At 35.7% G+C, this 15361-nt stretch overlaps 1 protein-coding gene across 3 annotated transcripts in view; it reads left to right on the forward strand.

Annotated features, from left to right (window-relative positions):
* SLC2A9 (solute carrier family 2 member 9) overlaps window positions 1-15361 on the forward strand; it is an 84860-nt gene that overhangs the window by 36904 nt on the left and 32595 nt on the right. For all 3 annotated transcript variants that reach the window (XM_048942144.1, XM_048942145.1, XM_048942143.1), the window contains exons 7-9: window positions 2298-2485; window positions 4760-4870; window positions 13442-13543. In XM_048942144.1, coding sequence (XP_048798101.1) covers window positions 2298-2485; window positions 4760-4870; window positions 13442-13543 — 401 coding nt within the window. The remainder of the gene's footprint in view (window positions 1-2297; window positions 2486-4759; window positions 4871-13441; window positions 13544-15361) is intronic.

Consider the following 15361-nt stretch of genomic DNA (forward strand, 5'->3'; position numbering starts at 1 on the left):
TAATTACTGTTGTTTACTGAAAACTATGTGTGAGTAGCATAGCATTTTCCTAACATTTTTTGACTTGTTAATTTTATGCATCTGTCAAAGTTTCCTCTTGACTTTTACATCTCTGGTCCTAATACCAGGGAGGGAAGAAAAAGAAAGCAGGTGTCTATATTTTTTTCCTGCCTTGTGCTTTGTAATTTTTGGTAATTGCTGTTTTGTGGTTTTTTTTTTTTAACTTCCTGGTCCCTCTCAAAATGCAGCAATATCCCTTGTGCAGAACAGACAGATTGCTTCCATTTTACTTGACTGCACCTATATTTTTTAACTTGTGTGCCCTACAGGAATGCAGAGAATTCAAAGGACAGGAAAAAAATCAAGAAAATTGTGCACTGACCTAATTTAGACCAATAAACTGGATGCTTAAAAATCTATGAGAATCATTTCAAAAAGAATATTGTAATATATGCCTGGTTATTCTCACAGTTATCTGCATTTTCTTTGTCAGTGCTCTAGCAGTACTGACAGAAGTGTAATTTAAGCACAAGAAATTGACTGTAGCATGCTACAGGTTGTTCCAATACTACACATCTTTTCAACTTTACATTTCCTATCATAGCCTTTAAATACATCACACTCATTCTAACTAGTGCTTTGCAAGTCATTTAATAATTAGTGAGAAGTGGCACGACAATAAAACTCAGCAGCTTAAATTCTTGATTCTAAGCTCTGAATTTGTTATTTCATTTCTGATTTATAAGAACGATGTGAAAGGACAGTGCACATGCAGTCTTAGAGAATTTAAAAATTCTGATTTCTCCTTTCCCTAAAGAGAAACTGAATATCAGAATAAACAAATGTTATGAATCAAATCAGCACACAGAGGTGCAAAGCATTCATCCTTTGAAAAATGGTGCCTTCTGTTAACTAGGGTCTGCCTGGCAGAGTGTGCAGCGCTGCACACTCACCAAAGTGATGGAGAATAACACATTGGTTGAGGCCAGCTTGTACATGTGGCCAACCCCTCACAGCATCAAATGGCCACTACTTGGCCTTTTTATCTACTGAGTGAAGTTAAAATTTTCTTAACTTCAAAACCTAAATGGAGGCCAGGTGTTTTACTCTTGACTAGTCAATGTTCTTTGCTTTCTTGACCATCTAAGTCCTTTTTGTGATCCAAAAGAATAGGCAGAAAATACAAAGGTTACTGATTTACATGCAGTGCTGTGCAAAGCAGTGGATAAATAAAAATGAGTTGGGCTCTTAGGATAAGTAATTCAACTTAATCATTTAATAAAAATAACTCATTTCCTTTAACAGGAGCAATATTAAGTGACCTGCTGTGTAAAGGATTGTTTTTAGAGTAAGCATCCTACTGGGTCACAAAGTCTTGTTACAGGAATATGTTTAATGTAATTGTTTCTCTGCAGTCATTCCAAGATGATGAACATTTTAAATATCTCTTAAAAAGCCAACCCCTGGGTTATGTTCATAAAATTATGGTGAAATAATCATTAATTTATACCGTATCTGTATTACAAGGTTGGTGGAGATGCACCACCTCCACCAGGAGGTATTCACTTGTAGTACCTTTTGGAGGAGATGTGAGAGGAAAAGCTTTTATCATTCAAACTGGAAGGGTATCTCAGTGAGTCAACAACATGCGATAATATAATACAAAGTTGGTTTTTTTGCAGGAAGATACAGGGTAGTTTGCTTATATTTATCAGGTAAATTCACTCCTAAATGTAAATTGTCAATAGATAGAAAGTTTTTAACCTCTTTGGATAATTCTTTCTAGTAATAAATATATTGAAGAAGTTAATTCTTATCTATATGCCATTGAAAATTATATATTATGAAGACAAATAGCTGTTCCTTTCAAATGTTTGCCTTTCTTGTTTCATCAGGCACATGAACATTTTTACATATTATTACTTCTCTATCCAATCTATCTGTAACAATAAAATCTGCTATACAATTTGGTCACAAAAGTAGCTAATTTAAATAACGTTAAGAACTGCTTTTATATTAAACTTTTCTTTCTCAGCATATGCAGGGTTTTGACTCTGACTTTATGCAGTATTATATATGAAATAATATAGGGAGAGGTTTGATATGGTGCTAAATTATTTATATTCTTGTTGCCGTTTCAGAAATAAGTTGCAAGGATTATACCCAGAATAGAATCAAATCTTTGGAAGAATAATTATTTTGGAGCCCATGAATGTCTCCGGCTTGTCTCACGTGTCATGCAACAAGTCTGTTACAAATGATTAGTGTCTAGCTTAAAGTTTGTTCTCTGTTTGTAGCATTTCAGACCTTCCTTGGGAAAGAGGATGTGTCTCAAGAAGTAGAAGAAGTTCTGGCAGAGAGTCGAGTCCAAAGAAACACCAAATTAGTGTCAGTGCTTCAGCTCCTTAGAACCCGTGCTGTACGGTGGCAAGTCATCACTGTGGTCGTCACCATGGGATGCTACCAGCTTTGTGGGCTAAATGCAGTAAGTGTCCTTCAGACTGTTGCATCTTATTGCATATGGTTGCTGCTGAAATAAACTGCAAACGTGACTCCTCACTGTCATTTTGTGCATTAAGTGATAATTCAGTTTTCACGCTGTAAAGTGAACTATAAAAACATTTGTATAGGTAAGGTATGTTTGTTTTGTTCGGTTTCCCTAATTATGAGATTTCAGTGCTAATAAGATATTTTGTTCCTTATCGTGGATACTTTTTTGTGAAGAGAACTGAAATTAACTTCTGGAGAACAGGCGTCTCAGGGAAGACCTTTCATTCTCTACAGCTTCCTGGGTTGAGTCACTGTACCTGGGAGTGTCCAATAAACATATAGATATGGAATTGAGATACACGGTTTAGTGGGCATGGTATGGGTGGCTGGTCATTGGACTCAATGATCTTAGTGGTCTTTTCTAGCCTTAATTATTCTATGATTTTAATCCAGAGTCTCTAACATTATTGATGACATAAGTGAAATAAAATGACACAGCTAAACTTCCAGGAGAAGAAGGGCTTGGGGCCTTTATGGATATTAAATAAGTGACAGAAATTGTCCAGTATTCCATGGCAGAGCAGAACCACACTCTCATATCTTGTGCGTGTGTGTGTCAGGGATCCAGACCAAAACGAAAGGTGGAGTTGTTTTAAAGTATAATTTAATGCCTCAAGAAAAATTTTTGTTTTGACCTGTGTGTTTCAAGCCAAATTTCAAGCCTTACCTTTGTTTTATTTCTACTTTATTTCTCCAATCTTGTTACACATTATAACATTATTCACATCAAATTTACATTCTGAAATTGATTAACTGATTCATCCAGAAACAAAAAATGAAGAGCACAAAAGTAAATGATGAAAGCCATTAAGAGAAGTATTGGAACACTTAAATACAAGCTCAGGTTCCTTGTCTCTTCTGCCTGGCTTTCCTGACTGACCTTGGCAAGTCACCCAAAGCTCAGAAAATGAGGAAGAGGTACAGATGTGTCAACCTGGTTCTCGGTTTATCTAGATGTGTCTGAAATCACTTGCTGGGTGTGAGTCATTGTCAACAAGGTTTCACTAACCGCAAAAGCATCTCTTAAGTCATAGCTCTCACCCTTCACTTTGTCTGTAGTGCCCTGTTAGTCAGTCTGATCTTTTCAATAACCACCATCTGGGCAGGGCATATGGGAAAGCTGGACCTTTTTCAGGCAAGTCTCTCAGGTCCCTCTCAGGGGAAATTACCAAATGGCAGACCTCTGTAATAATCCTGCTGATATCTGTGTATATTTACTCAATTTTAAAGCTTTATTTTATAATTTAAAAAAAAAAAGTTCAGAAACAGTACAATCGCCAGTTTCCATGTAGAATAGAAATCATGGTGAAGCCCTGATCATATTAATCTATTTGATTATAACAGAATTTCAGACAACCCAACCTCAATTGACAACAGTAAATGAATTCATATTAACGTCTTTTCACCTGATAAAACGTATCTCTGATGCATAACATTCATAACAGTTAGATTCCACCATTATACCTTGGTTCTAAAGCAGAACAAAACCACAGAGAAGTTGTAATTCATTGGTAGACTTCTAATATTTTCATATAAAATAATACATTGTACTGCATGTTACTTTGACAGAGTATTCCCAAATGGGATCCTTAGGCTTCTGTGGGATCCCTCCTGCCACCAAGGGTCTTTATTTTCAACTCCAAGAAATCTTGCTAGGGATGCGGGCCAAGCAGCAATGTGTTTTCTGTAAGCAAAAGACCTACTGTAATGTGCTCTTCAAGCTTGCTATAGAGAAGACCTGGCATCAGGCAGCTGTAGGAAGAGATCTGTATGCATACAGCATGCAATGTAATATGCATTAGTGTTGTTGCATCAGTTGCCTTTTTGCCGCTTTCTTTTCACAGAATTATAGAATGTTTGACATGAAAAGGATCCGTAAAGGTCACCTTTCCTGAAAATGTCCAACTCCTTTTCAATGAACAGGGGCATCTACAGTTCAATCAGGTGCTTAGAGCCCTGTCCAGCCTGATCTTGAATGTCTCCAGGAACAGAGCAGCCACCACCTCTCTGGGCAACCTTTTGAAGGGAACTGTTGAAATTATTAGGAAGGAACGTGACAGGTGTTTGCAATCCAGTTCATTTCATCCTAAAAACTATTGTTGACTCTTCACCAAACAAGTCTCAATCTAAGAGATACTTGAACTGAATGACAAAGGCTTGTATTCCAAACCACAGTGATTAATAACTCATTCTTTTCTCTCTCATATAGATCTGGTACTACACAAACAACATCTTTAGTGAAGCTGGAATCAATAGCAAAACAATCCCATATGTTACTCTAAGCACTGGTGCCGTTGAGACCCTTGCTGCTGTTTCTTCTGTAAGTAAGGTTAAAGAATTCATTAACATGCTTAATACTTAAATTACCGGTTTCATCTCCTTATATAGATTAAAATATGGCCAGAATAGTATATTGAAGATTAAGTGTAGTAATTAATAAAAACAATTGAAAATGCTATTTCTGGATTTAATTCTAAATCCAATTGTCCTCTGTATGAGTGAAGAGGAGGAAGGTCGGAAGTGCAAGGCCTAAAGCACCATAAGTGAAACACATTACTGACTTGACTACAACACTGGTTGCTGAAGGAAATTCGTTTCTGTTTACATTGCAATAAACAAGAAAAAAATAGGCAGGTCCTTGGAATGGAAGGTTGCAAAGGAGCAAATACTCTTTCCTTTCATTGTTAGATTTCTTTTTATTATCTTCACATATCTTACACCAAGTGTATTTGCAAAATATTGGGCACAGCAGACAAGCATTTTTAAATGTCAGATGGAAGGCATTGGCAAAAATCCTTTCCAGTGGCACAGCAATTGCTTATGACCTGCAAAATGTTAAATATATCTATCAAGTTTATTTTCTTGCAGTCACAAGGATCTTTTTATTCTCATTTTTGTGAATTTCCACTTTTTTTTTTTTTCATAAACCATCACTTACTTATGTCTGTGTTTGTTTGTTTAAGGAACATACTTTTTAATATGGGGAGATAGTACAATCCCTGGAAATCCCTACCTCTCACAAGTTCATGATACTCTGCTTTAAGATATATGTAAAAATTATTATTATTATTATTATTATGGCAGCTATTTGAGAGAAGAATACATCTATTCTGTGGAAAGAGATGATAATTGAATGGGAATGATTTCACAATATTAAGAGTGCTCTATTAATGGGGTCTATCATCTTCAGTTCCTCCCTGCTATCCATTTGTGGGGCTCAAGCAGAGCACAGAGCATGGCTCATTCAGAGAGGCTGTTGTGGCTACCTACTTTGTTTCATTGTATATTTAGTAACTTCTTTATGTATGAGAGGAATACATTCAGTACTTCTTTCTGTGCCTCTGGTAATGCTCATGTATTGGCATCTCTACCTTCTTAAAATTTACTCTTTCAGCTCAAGAGAAGTGTTGCTTTGAAGCCTTATCTTTATTTCAGTAATCTTCATAAACGTTCCAGTGCTGCTGTTTAAAAGAACAAGAGATGAATTCAGTGTTTTAACTGAAAGTTGTACCGCTTCTCATTTCTATGAATAAATTCCTTGTTTTCATGCCTAGAAGTAAGAATGGGATATTTCCTTCCTCTTGCAATGTCTCAACTACAATTTTTGCTTTTTTTAAAAAGTGTATTTGGGAGTGTTAGATATGGATTCGGGTGCATACGCCTTACAGACCTTATTAAGGGTGAAAAGGGAAGAAGCAGAAAAAAGCAAGGGGAGAACTTAACTTTCTTTGTATTTTTTTGTGGTACTTCTTAGCAGAAACCAGACTTGCTAACAAATTCCAGGGTTTCAGTAAACACTCCTATAAGTAATAGAACCAGATCTCTTTAGTAAGTGGTCCACAATACAATCAGTACCACCTCTGATCATTATACAGCTGCAAGATGTTCAAATGCATGGACTTTGAACCTCAGTGAGAATAACGGGGATTCATCTGTTGATGAACCTTTGCTGATATTTGATAGCCTTGATGGAATTTCTTTCTTTGAATTTGTCTAGATACCTTTTGACTTCTAAATGTTTTTAGAATCAACAGCATCCTAAAACAATACATTTCACAATTTAAAAAGACAGTGTATGAGAACGACTTTTGCACTGAGACTGTTGAATATAAGATACACCAGGTATGGGCTATAAGAAATGATAATAACTAATTGCAAAATTATTCTTGGAGAGATAGCTGTCCCTGTGGGATTCTGTGTCTGTTTGTCTGGAGTCCATTGGTCCTGAAAAGCTCATTAGGCAAGAATGATTCTCTTTATAATCACCTGTGTCATCGAATCTTATTAAAGTTCAGAAACTCAAAAATGTTTGCAGAAACTAAAGAAGATCTTAAAAAATAGGACTTGTGGCCTGAAATTTACAAGAATAAATTCAGTAATGAAAGGTTCCCAGTGCTGCACTTTAGGAACAAAAAGCTTCATATGCACAAATATAAAGTGTCATGTGGAACTCTGTCAAAAGGCTTACTGAAGTCACAATCCATCATGTTTTTCATTTTCTTTCTATCTGCTTAGCTTTCTCCCCGACAGCAAAAGGAGTCGTACTGATCTGCACTGAACAAATCTGTTTTGACTGCTCTTATCACCTTACTATCTTCTAGCTGTTGTCAGACTGATTGGTTAATAATTTATCCCAGTGTCTGGGGAGGACAAGGGATTCTGCCTCTCTTCTCTGTGTGCAATAAAAGATAGGTGTTCTCTCTGCCTAGATCCAGTGCTCTCAGAAATTACCATTGAGTCACAAGATTTTGGGGATTTTTATGATTATGAAAGCCTCATTTTTATTAATAAATTTAGAGGAGGAAAAAGGTAGTCTCTAATCAATATGCTACTGCATGCAGATTCAAGGGGAAAAAAGTGACCTGGCAATGAAAATAGTTTTTTTATCCAAGCAAAATATTTATGTAGCTCATCATCTATAATTGTAGCAAGCCATAAATAGTTGCCTACATGAGCAAACTGTTGGCTTCTAAAATTGCCTACCATGCTAATTTGTTTTGTCTATGTAAAATTTCAATTGTGTGAATTTGCAAATGACTTGCAAATGCTTTGCTCAGTCCCAAGAAGCCATGACTAAGCATTCTAAGAAGTGAAATAAAAAAAATACCTAGTGATTCATTTAGAATATAAAATACTGAATTATTTTAGATGCAATGAGTCACTAATTACTTGTTACAAACTTCATCCTCATTTCACAGTTTCAAATGTAAATGTGTGCAATCTTTATAGAGCAAATCCATGAGCTGAGACATGCTTAGATTTATATATTTGAGAAAAGTAATGAGAAAGAACAAGCAGGAGAAAAGAGATATTGACCAAAAAACTTCCCAGACATGCTGGAGTGCAAGTGGGCATATTTTCACTGCAGGGTGAATTGCAAATTGTGATCCTGTTAATGCATGCTGCCTTAATCCACAAGTGGTCAATGTGATCATTTTTAGGCAAGGATATTATTCCTTCTAAATTGTTTTATTACAATAGAGCTTTAGGACAGACAAAATTACATGCAAGGAATTAATGATGTCATGCCTTCCAGGAAAAAAAATCTCTTATGAAACACCACTCTGTAGATTTGAGCGACAGTCTGTTAGAGACTACATTTCCTTAGTACAAATCTTTCTGCAGGATATATTCAGAAAATGAAAGTTCTGTAGACACAACTCCATGCTTTCAAGCATTAAAAATGTTTTTTGAGTTGTGTTCTTTTTTTTTTTTTTCAGTCTGTTTTATCTTCAGGGTATTCAAAAGCTAACATTAGAAAATAAAACACCAGCCATGATAGTCTATCATAGATCAAGGTCAGAATCTAATCTGTCTTTTATAATTGTGTGCCTGACACAAGACAGACATGGAATTTTTAATAAATAAATCATCATTAGTAGGAACTTTGCTTCAAAAATACCACAGCTTATTGAAGTCACACAACAAGAATTAGATAGTGGGTTTTTTGTGTGCTGCCCTAAGAGTTGATCCAGGCACTACCAAGATGAAGGCTGGAACAAATCTGTGTGTGGGCTGCATCTTGGTCAGGCTAGCCTAGCAGACATTCAGTATGGAAACCATATTTATTGAGTGGAAAAGTTTCTCTGTCAGGTGAGATTGATTATGGATAGTTTACTGCAAAATAGAAACTTAGAAATAAATTTCTTTGCTGATAGTGATCCCTACACTGGTAGCTACCAAGAAGGAGGCTTGGCGTTCAAACAGGTTCTTCAGGGCAGTAGTAAAGGGCTGGAGTTGAAGGAGTTTTTGGACTTGCCCTCAGAAATATGGTTTGAATTTTGGGCAGTCCTGTGAGAGCCAGGAATTGAATTTGATGATCTTTGTGGGTTGTTTCCAACTTGGGATATTCTGTGATTCTGTGATCTTATCCAGCCATGGCATTAACATGGATTCAGGTGAACTGATATGCCTGCAAAGACACTTTAGGCTTGTGCTTATGTGATCAAATGTGGCGCTGTACCTTTAAAGTCCAGTTTAGGTACTGTTTCTTTGTTTTGCAATTGTATAATTCATACCAGAAGCATAAGGATATAAAAATAGAAATCAAAAATCCATTTGTAACTCACAGTCTTCTGTTACTCTACTTTTCTTGAATGAGTGATACTACACATTATGTCATAAATAGACATGTCAGTGGTATAAATATGATTATCCACTCCAGCCCAGCTATTTAAAATGGAAATAACATGGACTTGGCATGTCACATTAAATCTGAGTCTAGACTTAAAGTATTTCTCATATCTACTTGCAAAATACATGGAAAAGAAAGTATAGTTACTCTCAATGTTAACATATAGATCAGACTTCCGTATAGAGCTGAGAAATGAAAAAAAATCTAATAAGGTTATTAGTATGATTTTGGGGCCAGGAAGTGAGTAGGGAATAGTATTCATTGCCCTCCCATTTGGGCTGCAGAACTTGCTTACATATTCATCTTTCTCCCTGTCTTGTCTGATCTTTTATAACGTGATCTGCTTTCAACATGTCAGTCCCCCAAAATCAGCAGCTGACTCAAGCGAAAAGATCAGCATTTGCTTTTTAAGCTTTATTGATAGGTGTTTCCTGTCAGACAAAAGAAAGTATCAGTTGCCTTATTATCAACAAACATTTTAGTTGGAAGGATTTTGGTTGCAATTTTTTTTTGTTTTTTTAAACACATTTTCAGTAATTTAAGCTATGTTAATCACAGTGACTCCGGGCATAGGTTTCTACAAATGTCTGTTTATGATCACATGTTAAGTATCAACCTACTCAATTTGGCAAATAACTCAGTATGCTATCACTTGTAAAGTTCTTTTTATGACTTTACTACAGCATATGCTGAATTCCTTATTATTTCATTTATTCTGCCAAACTGTATATTTTTTGTTACAAGTCTTTAATAGGTAAGAATTGCCAGTGGAGCATGCAGACTTATAAATACTTGAAAAGTAGTGAATCATTTTCAACTTCCTATGAGTCATGGGCCTCTTGGTGAGTTTTGCAAGTTAACAAGTTTTGGAGTTGTATAGTCATAACCAAAAATGAAATTATGGTCAGTTTACAGTCCTCTTTATGACATGCTTTACTTTTTTTGGTTGTTTCTTTTTTTAACCAAGGAAACTTCAGATTTCATCTGAGTTTTTTTTTTTTTTTCCATCAAGAAAATGAGAACAGACAGCAGAGAAATTTGAAATATTGATGCTTTATCAGAAGTTTCCTTAAGAAATCCTAGAAGATAAATTAGTTTATTAATTACAATTTAGTGAAAAATGCTTGACGGAATGGCTGTTGAAGCATCTGTGTACTTAATTTAAGCAATATTTTAAGCCCCAGTAAAAAAAAAAAGGGCCCTCTGAGAGGCTTTTCTGATGCAGATTGGTTTTTCATGTTTGAACAACTGTGACCTGTTAATATTTCGTGGGGTGGTTCTGCACCTGTCTGCCTGCTTCTCCACAAAGACATTGCTTCCCAAGCACACATGCTGCCTGTTACCACAGTCTTGTAGTTTTTGACCAGATAAGGAGCATGCATTAAATTGTTGCTCTTGCCTTTCACGAGCTTGACTCAGTCTAGTATCCCATTTCAGTTGAGACTGCTATGCCTCATTTGAATCTGTTCCACAAGTAGTTGTGTTTTAATGGGTTGTATTTTGTTGGGTTAGAACTACTGATTCAAAAAGTATGACATGCACTTGAGAGAAGTAGAGGAGTTTTTATCTTTAAAGTGAAAATAGAGTGCTTCTGCCCATAATTGTTCAGGTTGATCATGTCTAACGGAGAAGCTTCTGAGTCAGTGTGCACCAAGGTTTTGTAATGCTGTCAGTGTGATTTACTTAGTATCACCTTTGGAAATAACAATTCCCAGCAAGCTGGGTATGTCGTAGTGTCCCAGTGAGTAAGTACAAAAATTGCTTTTAATATTCTCTAGAAGATGAAGTTGGTCCATTCCATAAATCACAAGATATGCCACCAAGAACTGTAATGATAAATTCTTTGAGGCAAAAACTGTAGGAAGTGTCCAGAAGCTGAAACATTCAAGTTCCTAAGAGCCGTTGTCTTAAATAAATGACAGTGACTCTGAGCGTGATGAATGCTTGAGAAGCTTGACTTCAGCTTGGGGAAAATTACGTCTGAATGAAAAAAATAAATAAATTAGAATACATTAGAAAGTATTGCTCTCTTCTGCAGATAGCACATGGGGCCTGCTATAACGTTGTCTGTACTTGGCTGCTCACAGTTAAAACTGGGAGTTCCTCAGACCCACCTAGATTTGCCTAAATGTGCCCAAAATACTTACTTCAACTTATGCAGTCATGAGTGTATGTACAAAACTCTTTGGAGTCTTCCATTGCTGGGATTTGCTTTTCTTTGAGCTTGATTTTTTTTCTGCATTTTGCTTTGTACATGAATCCTCTGTGAGCCAATTTTCCTCTGAGAGAAATGTTCAGCACTCACTCCTTTTTAATACAAAACTCCACCAGCTGGTGTAACACCAAGATTTTTTAATAGCAAACACCAATCTGTAATTGAAAAAGGGAATGTCATTTTTATGCCAAATTGTCTGTGCATCATCCATTGCGGCACACACTGCAGAAGTCTCCATCTTCTAAAGAACTCATCAGACCACTTCACATCCTTCATTTTTATAAAAACTTTCTCTTGGTTACGTTTATACGTGGCCACATGTATTTTCAGGATGGATTCATTAGTCATAGTTGAAAATACTTGGCATCTTCTAGGGTTTTGGCAGTGCAGCAGTTGCAGTTTCAGAACATTTGGACTCTGTGAGTGCAGTGTAAAGCCTTAATAACATCAGAGGGAGTCTATTTTAAACACTGCTCTGAAATAAATTCTATTACAGAATCTGTGGAAACTGTCAAAATGAGTGTATTTCCTCATTTAAGGAAATAATGCTAGAGCTGGCTGGCTGCTCACTGCGTTCTGCAGCATCACAATGCTCTGCGGTGTGAAAGACGACCTCTATGGGGTGAGGGGGTGCCAAGTCCTAAAGCCTTTTCTATCAGCTGCTGCTAAGGCTGGCATTGTGAGAGAGGAATTTCTTCCCTGATTGGCTGTGCTTCCCTATACAATGTTTCTTCTAGATATTCACAGTGTAGTGGTCTGCGTTGCTGCAATAAATAAGCAAACAAACAAATAAATGGGTGTTGCTCCAGATTTCATTTTATTTACTCAATTTATCTTCTGCTTGAGAGATGTCTGAAAGGGGGTTTTCAGTCCCCAATACGTAACTGTGACAAACAGTTGTGAAATTCTAACTCTAAGTTATTTGAAGTGAGAAATATTGGGCTTCATCAAATCATTTTATCATTTTCATTTTGTAATTTGTAATTATAGTAGTTGTCAGTGAAAGCAGTATATTAGAAAAATGTTATGATAGATATTAGTCTAATGACTCAGACTAGCAAAAAAAAGTTTCTTGTTGCAGCTTTTAAAAAATTTCTTCTCTGTTTTCATCTCTAACAGAAAAGTATTCAGACTTTGTGACTTTTTACAAAGGCAATTTATTTTCAGGTGTTAAATTTAAATTCAGAATGTGAATAAATGCCTCTTCTATAACCCCTTTTCCCTTCTTTTATCTGGCTATTCGAATTAAAACTTCATCATGGCTAACTTCTGTTTTTAATTCAGACAAGCCAGAAATTAAAAAGCAAATTGCAGATGAAGGAAAAATGATTTAATCTGTGTTTATGAATATGTTATGCTGAAGACACATTTTAATACATAATTTTTAAACCATTAAAGTTCATTTTGAAAGATATACTGAATTCGCCATTGAAATTAATAAATATTTGTTATACAGTTGAGATGTATTTTGTTTCAACCTTTTGATGTTTAAAAAACATTAATAACATTATTGTATGAATTTGGTGCAAATCTGTTGCTGATTCCATCAAAGCAGAATGAGTTTTCCCCTAAAAAAGTGAGTGGTAAGATGAAATTGAGCTTGATATCTTTACCATCATCTTATTTATATGGCTAAGGTGCAGCCTTCTTTATTAAGAAACTGGGGATAGTAGTAACTTTGAAATATGCCAAACTAATAATACTAATGTGGAATTAACCTGTTGCATATTTTTCCATCTATGTGGTTACATTTGCTCAGTAGGAGAAATGCATACATAAAACCATATCAAGTAATGTTTTTGGTGGTTTCACTGTTTTTTTCCGAGCTCTTAAAAAATGCCATGCTGATTTGTTTTTCCAAACAGGTAGGACTATGTAAACATAATTATGAAGACAATTATGAATTCAGCAGAGCTGATATGTACAAAATATTCTCTATTGCTTGTATTTTTCATCTTCATATTTACCAGAAGAACACATTACATTCTCTGATTTCTTCAGTGGCATATCAAGAAACCCATATGCCTCTTGTTGTTTTGCAGGGCTTAGTTATTGAACGGCTCGGACGCAGGCCTCTTCTCATCGGGGGTTTTGGGTTGATGATCGTCTTCTTTGCAGTTCTTACTGTGTCTCTGACTTTGCAGGTATGGTTCCTATGTATTTTTTGCTCTCTTTTGTCTGTTTTAAACAGTATTCTTACATAAGCATTTTAAATCATTTTGATGTAAGGATGTCTGTCTTTCGCTTGGCTATAAATTTGGTGGTTTCAACATGCTGTGATCAGCTGTACCAGCTTTTGCATCAATTTGTATAATTCATTTCATGGCACAACACGAACTACTCTGAAGACAGTTTTACCCATCGTTGGGAAATGTTATGTTCTGTTTTATTTTTATCTTGTAAAGCCGTCTACTTCAAGTTTTCTTTCATACTGTGTATTCTAACCTTATTCTTCTGCTTGGATGTTTTTGTTTTTGTTTTTTGTTTTGTTTTTTGTTTTTTCCAATTGTGAAAAGTTTCTACATTTAATCTTTTTATCAAATTACATTTCTGATATTTTCATTGAAAACATGAAGACCTAAGAGCAGATGTTCTGCAAAGGCTAAGTTTTCAGATGCTATTAGAAGTCATGTCCCTAAATATTTCAGGCGGTCAAAGGAGGATAGATAAACCAATCTAAAGACATTTTCCATTGTTTATTCTTCAATTTTCATTGTTGTGCTGTTTCCCTCAGTTTTTGAATGCTTTTGGGATTTAGAAGTGACAGTCTGGAGCAGCATGTTTTTGAGTGGTCTTCTATCAAGCTGTTCCTTGCCTGATGTTGTTTCTGTGTCTTAACATTAATCCGACTTTCAAATGTTACTTCTTGGTTGAAGAAAAGCAGACGCGTGCAGCAACATGGTAGAGTTTTATTTGACTCGCCTGTATGTGTAGTACAAGAAAGTTTTACTTCACATACCTATCATGACAGTAAGACTGCTCTCCAGAGGAGAGCTTTTATTGCAAGGTTTGTAAACTGACTAAGAATTGCTAAATGGTTTAAAACACCGTTTGATGGATGAGGAGATTCAGCTATTGGAGATCCCTGGAGTTTGAGTCCTATTTCACTTCTTTTCAGAAGTGTCTTGGTCTGTTATAGATTAGAGATTGGGAATTGCTCTGAACAAAGGACCCAGGGTTGATCTCAGGGCAGTTTGTATCTCCTCTGTATTTGCACCTTCACTTTCTCAGTGCCTTAAGGGACCTTGGTTGTGAGTTCAGATGGGAACTCCAGAATGTCTCATTTTGGCAGGTATACAAATCATTTGCTCTATATTAATGCCCAGGAGGCTGTAATCATGTTTTCTGCATAAAGGAATAAGCCAGACTGTAAGAGAAATCTGTCAGAAAATTAAAGTCATTATTTAATACTGAAATAAATAATAACCTATTTTAGCAAATGTATTTTACAATGACTCTCAGGATGATATGTAACTTCAGCAACTTTGAAAAAAAACAGTTAAATTATAATAGAAGGAGTATTCACATTTGCTGATGGAAAAAGAAATTGATAGAGAAAGGAGTGGGGATCTATGAATTTCTGCTAACATAATAGCATTCTTACCAAGCATTAATGGAGATAGTTAAAAACAGTGTCCTGAAATCTCAGTAGGAATCATATACAGTATTTCCAGTTCCCATTGTTTGGAGATCTGAATCAAGAAACATATTTTTTATAGTAAAATTAACACAGATTGCCTTGTGAGGAAAATAGATGATTTCATTTATAAGTCTGTTAAGGAACCATTTATATCTTGTTTTCTTGTCCCAATAGCTGGTGCTTGCACACATAACCCTGCTTGTTGTCAAAAAAAGGTTATGACTAAAAATGCCTTCACTGTGTTTTTCGTGTGCTTTGTGCAGGCTCAGATAATGCTGTCCTACTCAAAGGCAGCCTGTTGTATCTAGACATCTGCCCAGTC

Source organism: Lagopus muta, chromosome 4, assembly GCF_023343835.1.
Source record: "Lagopus muta isolate bLagMut1 chromosome 4, bLagMut1 primary, whole genome shotgun sequence".
In the NCBI taxonomy this organism is placed as follows: Eukaryota; Metazoa; Chordata; class Aves; order Galliformes; family Phasianidae; genus Lagopus; species Lagopus muta.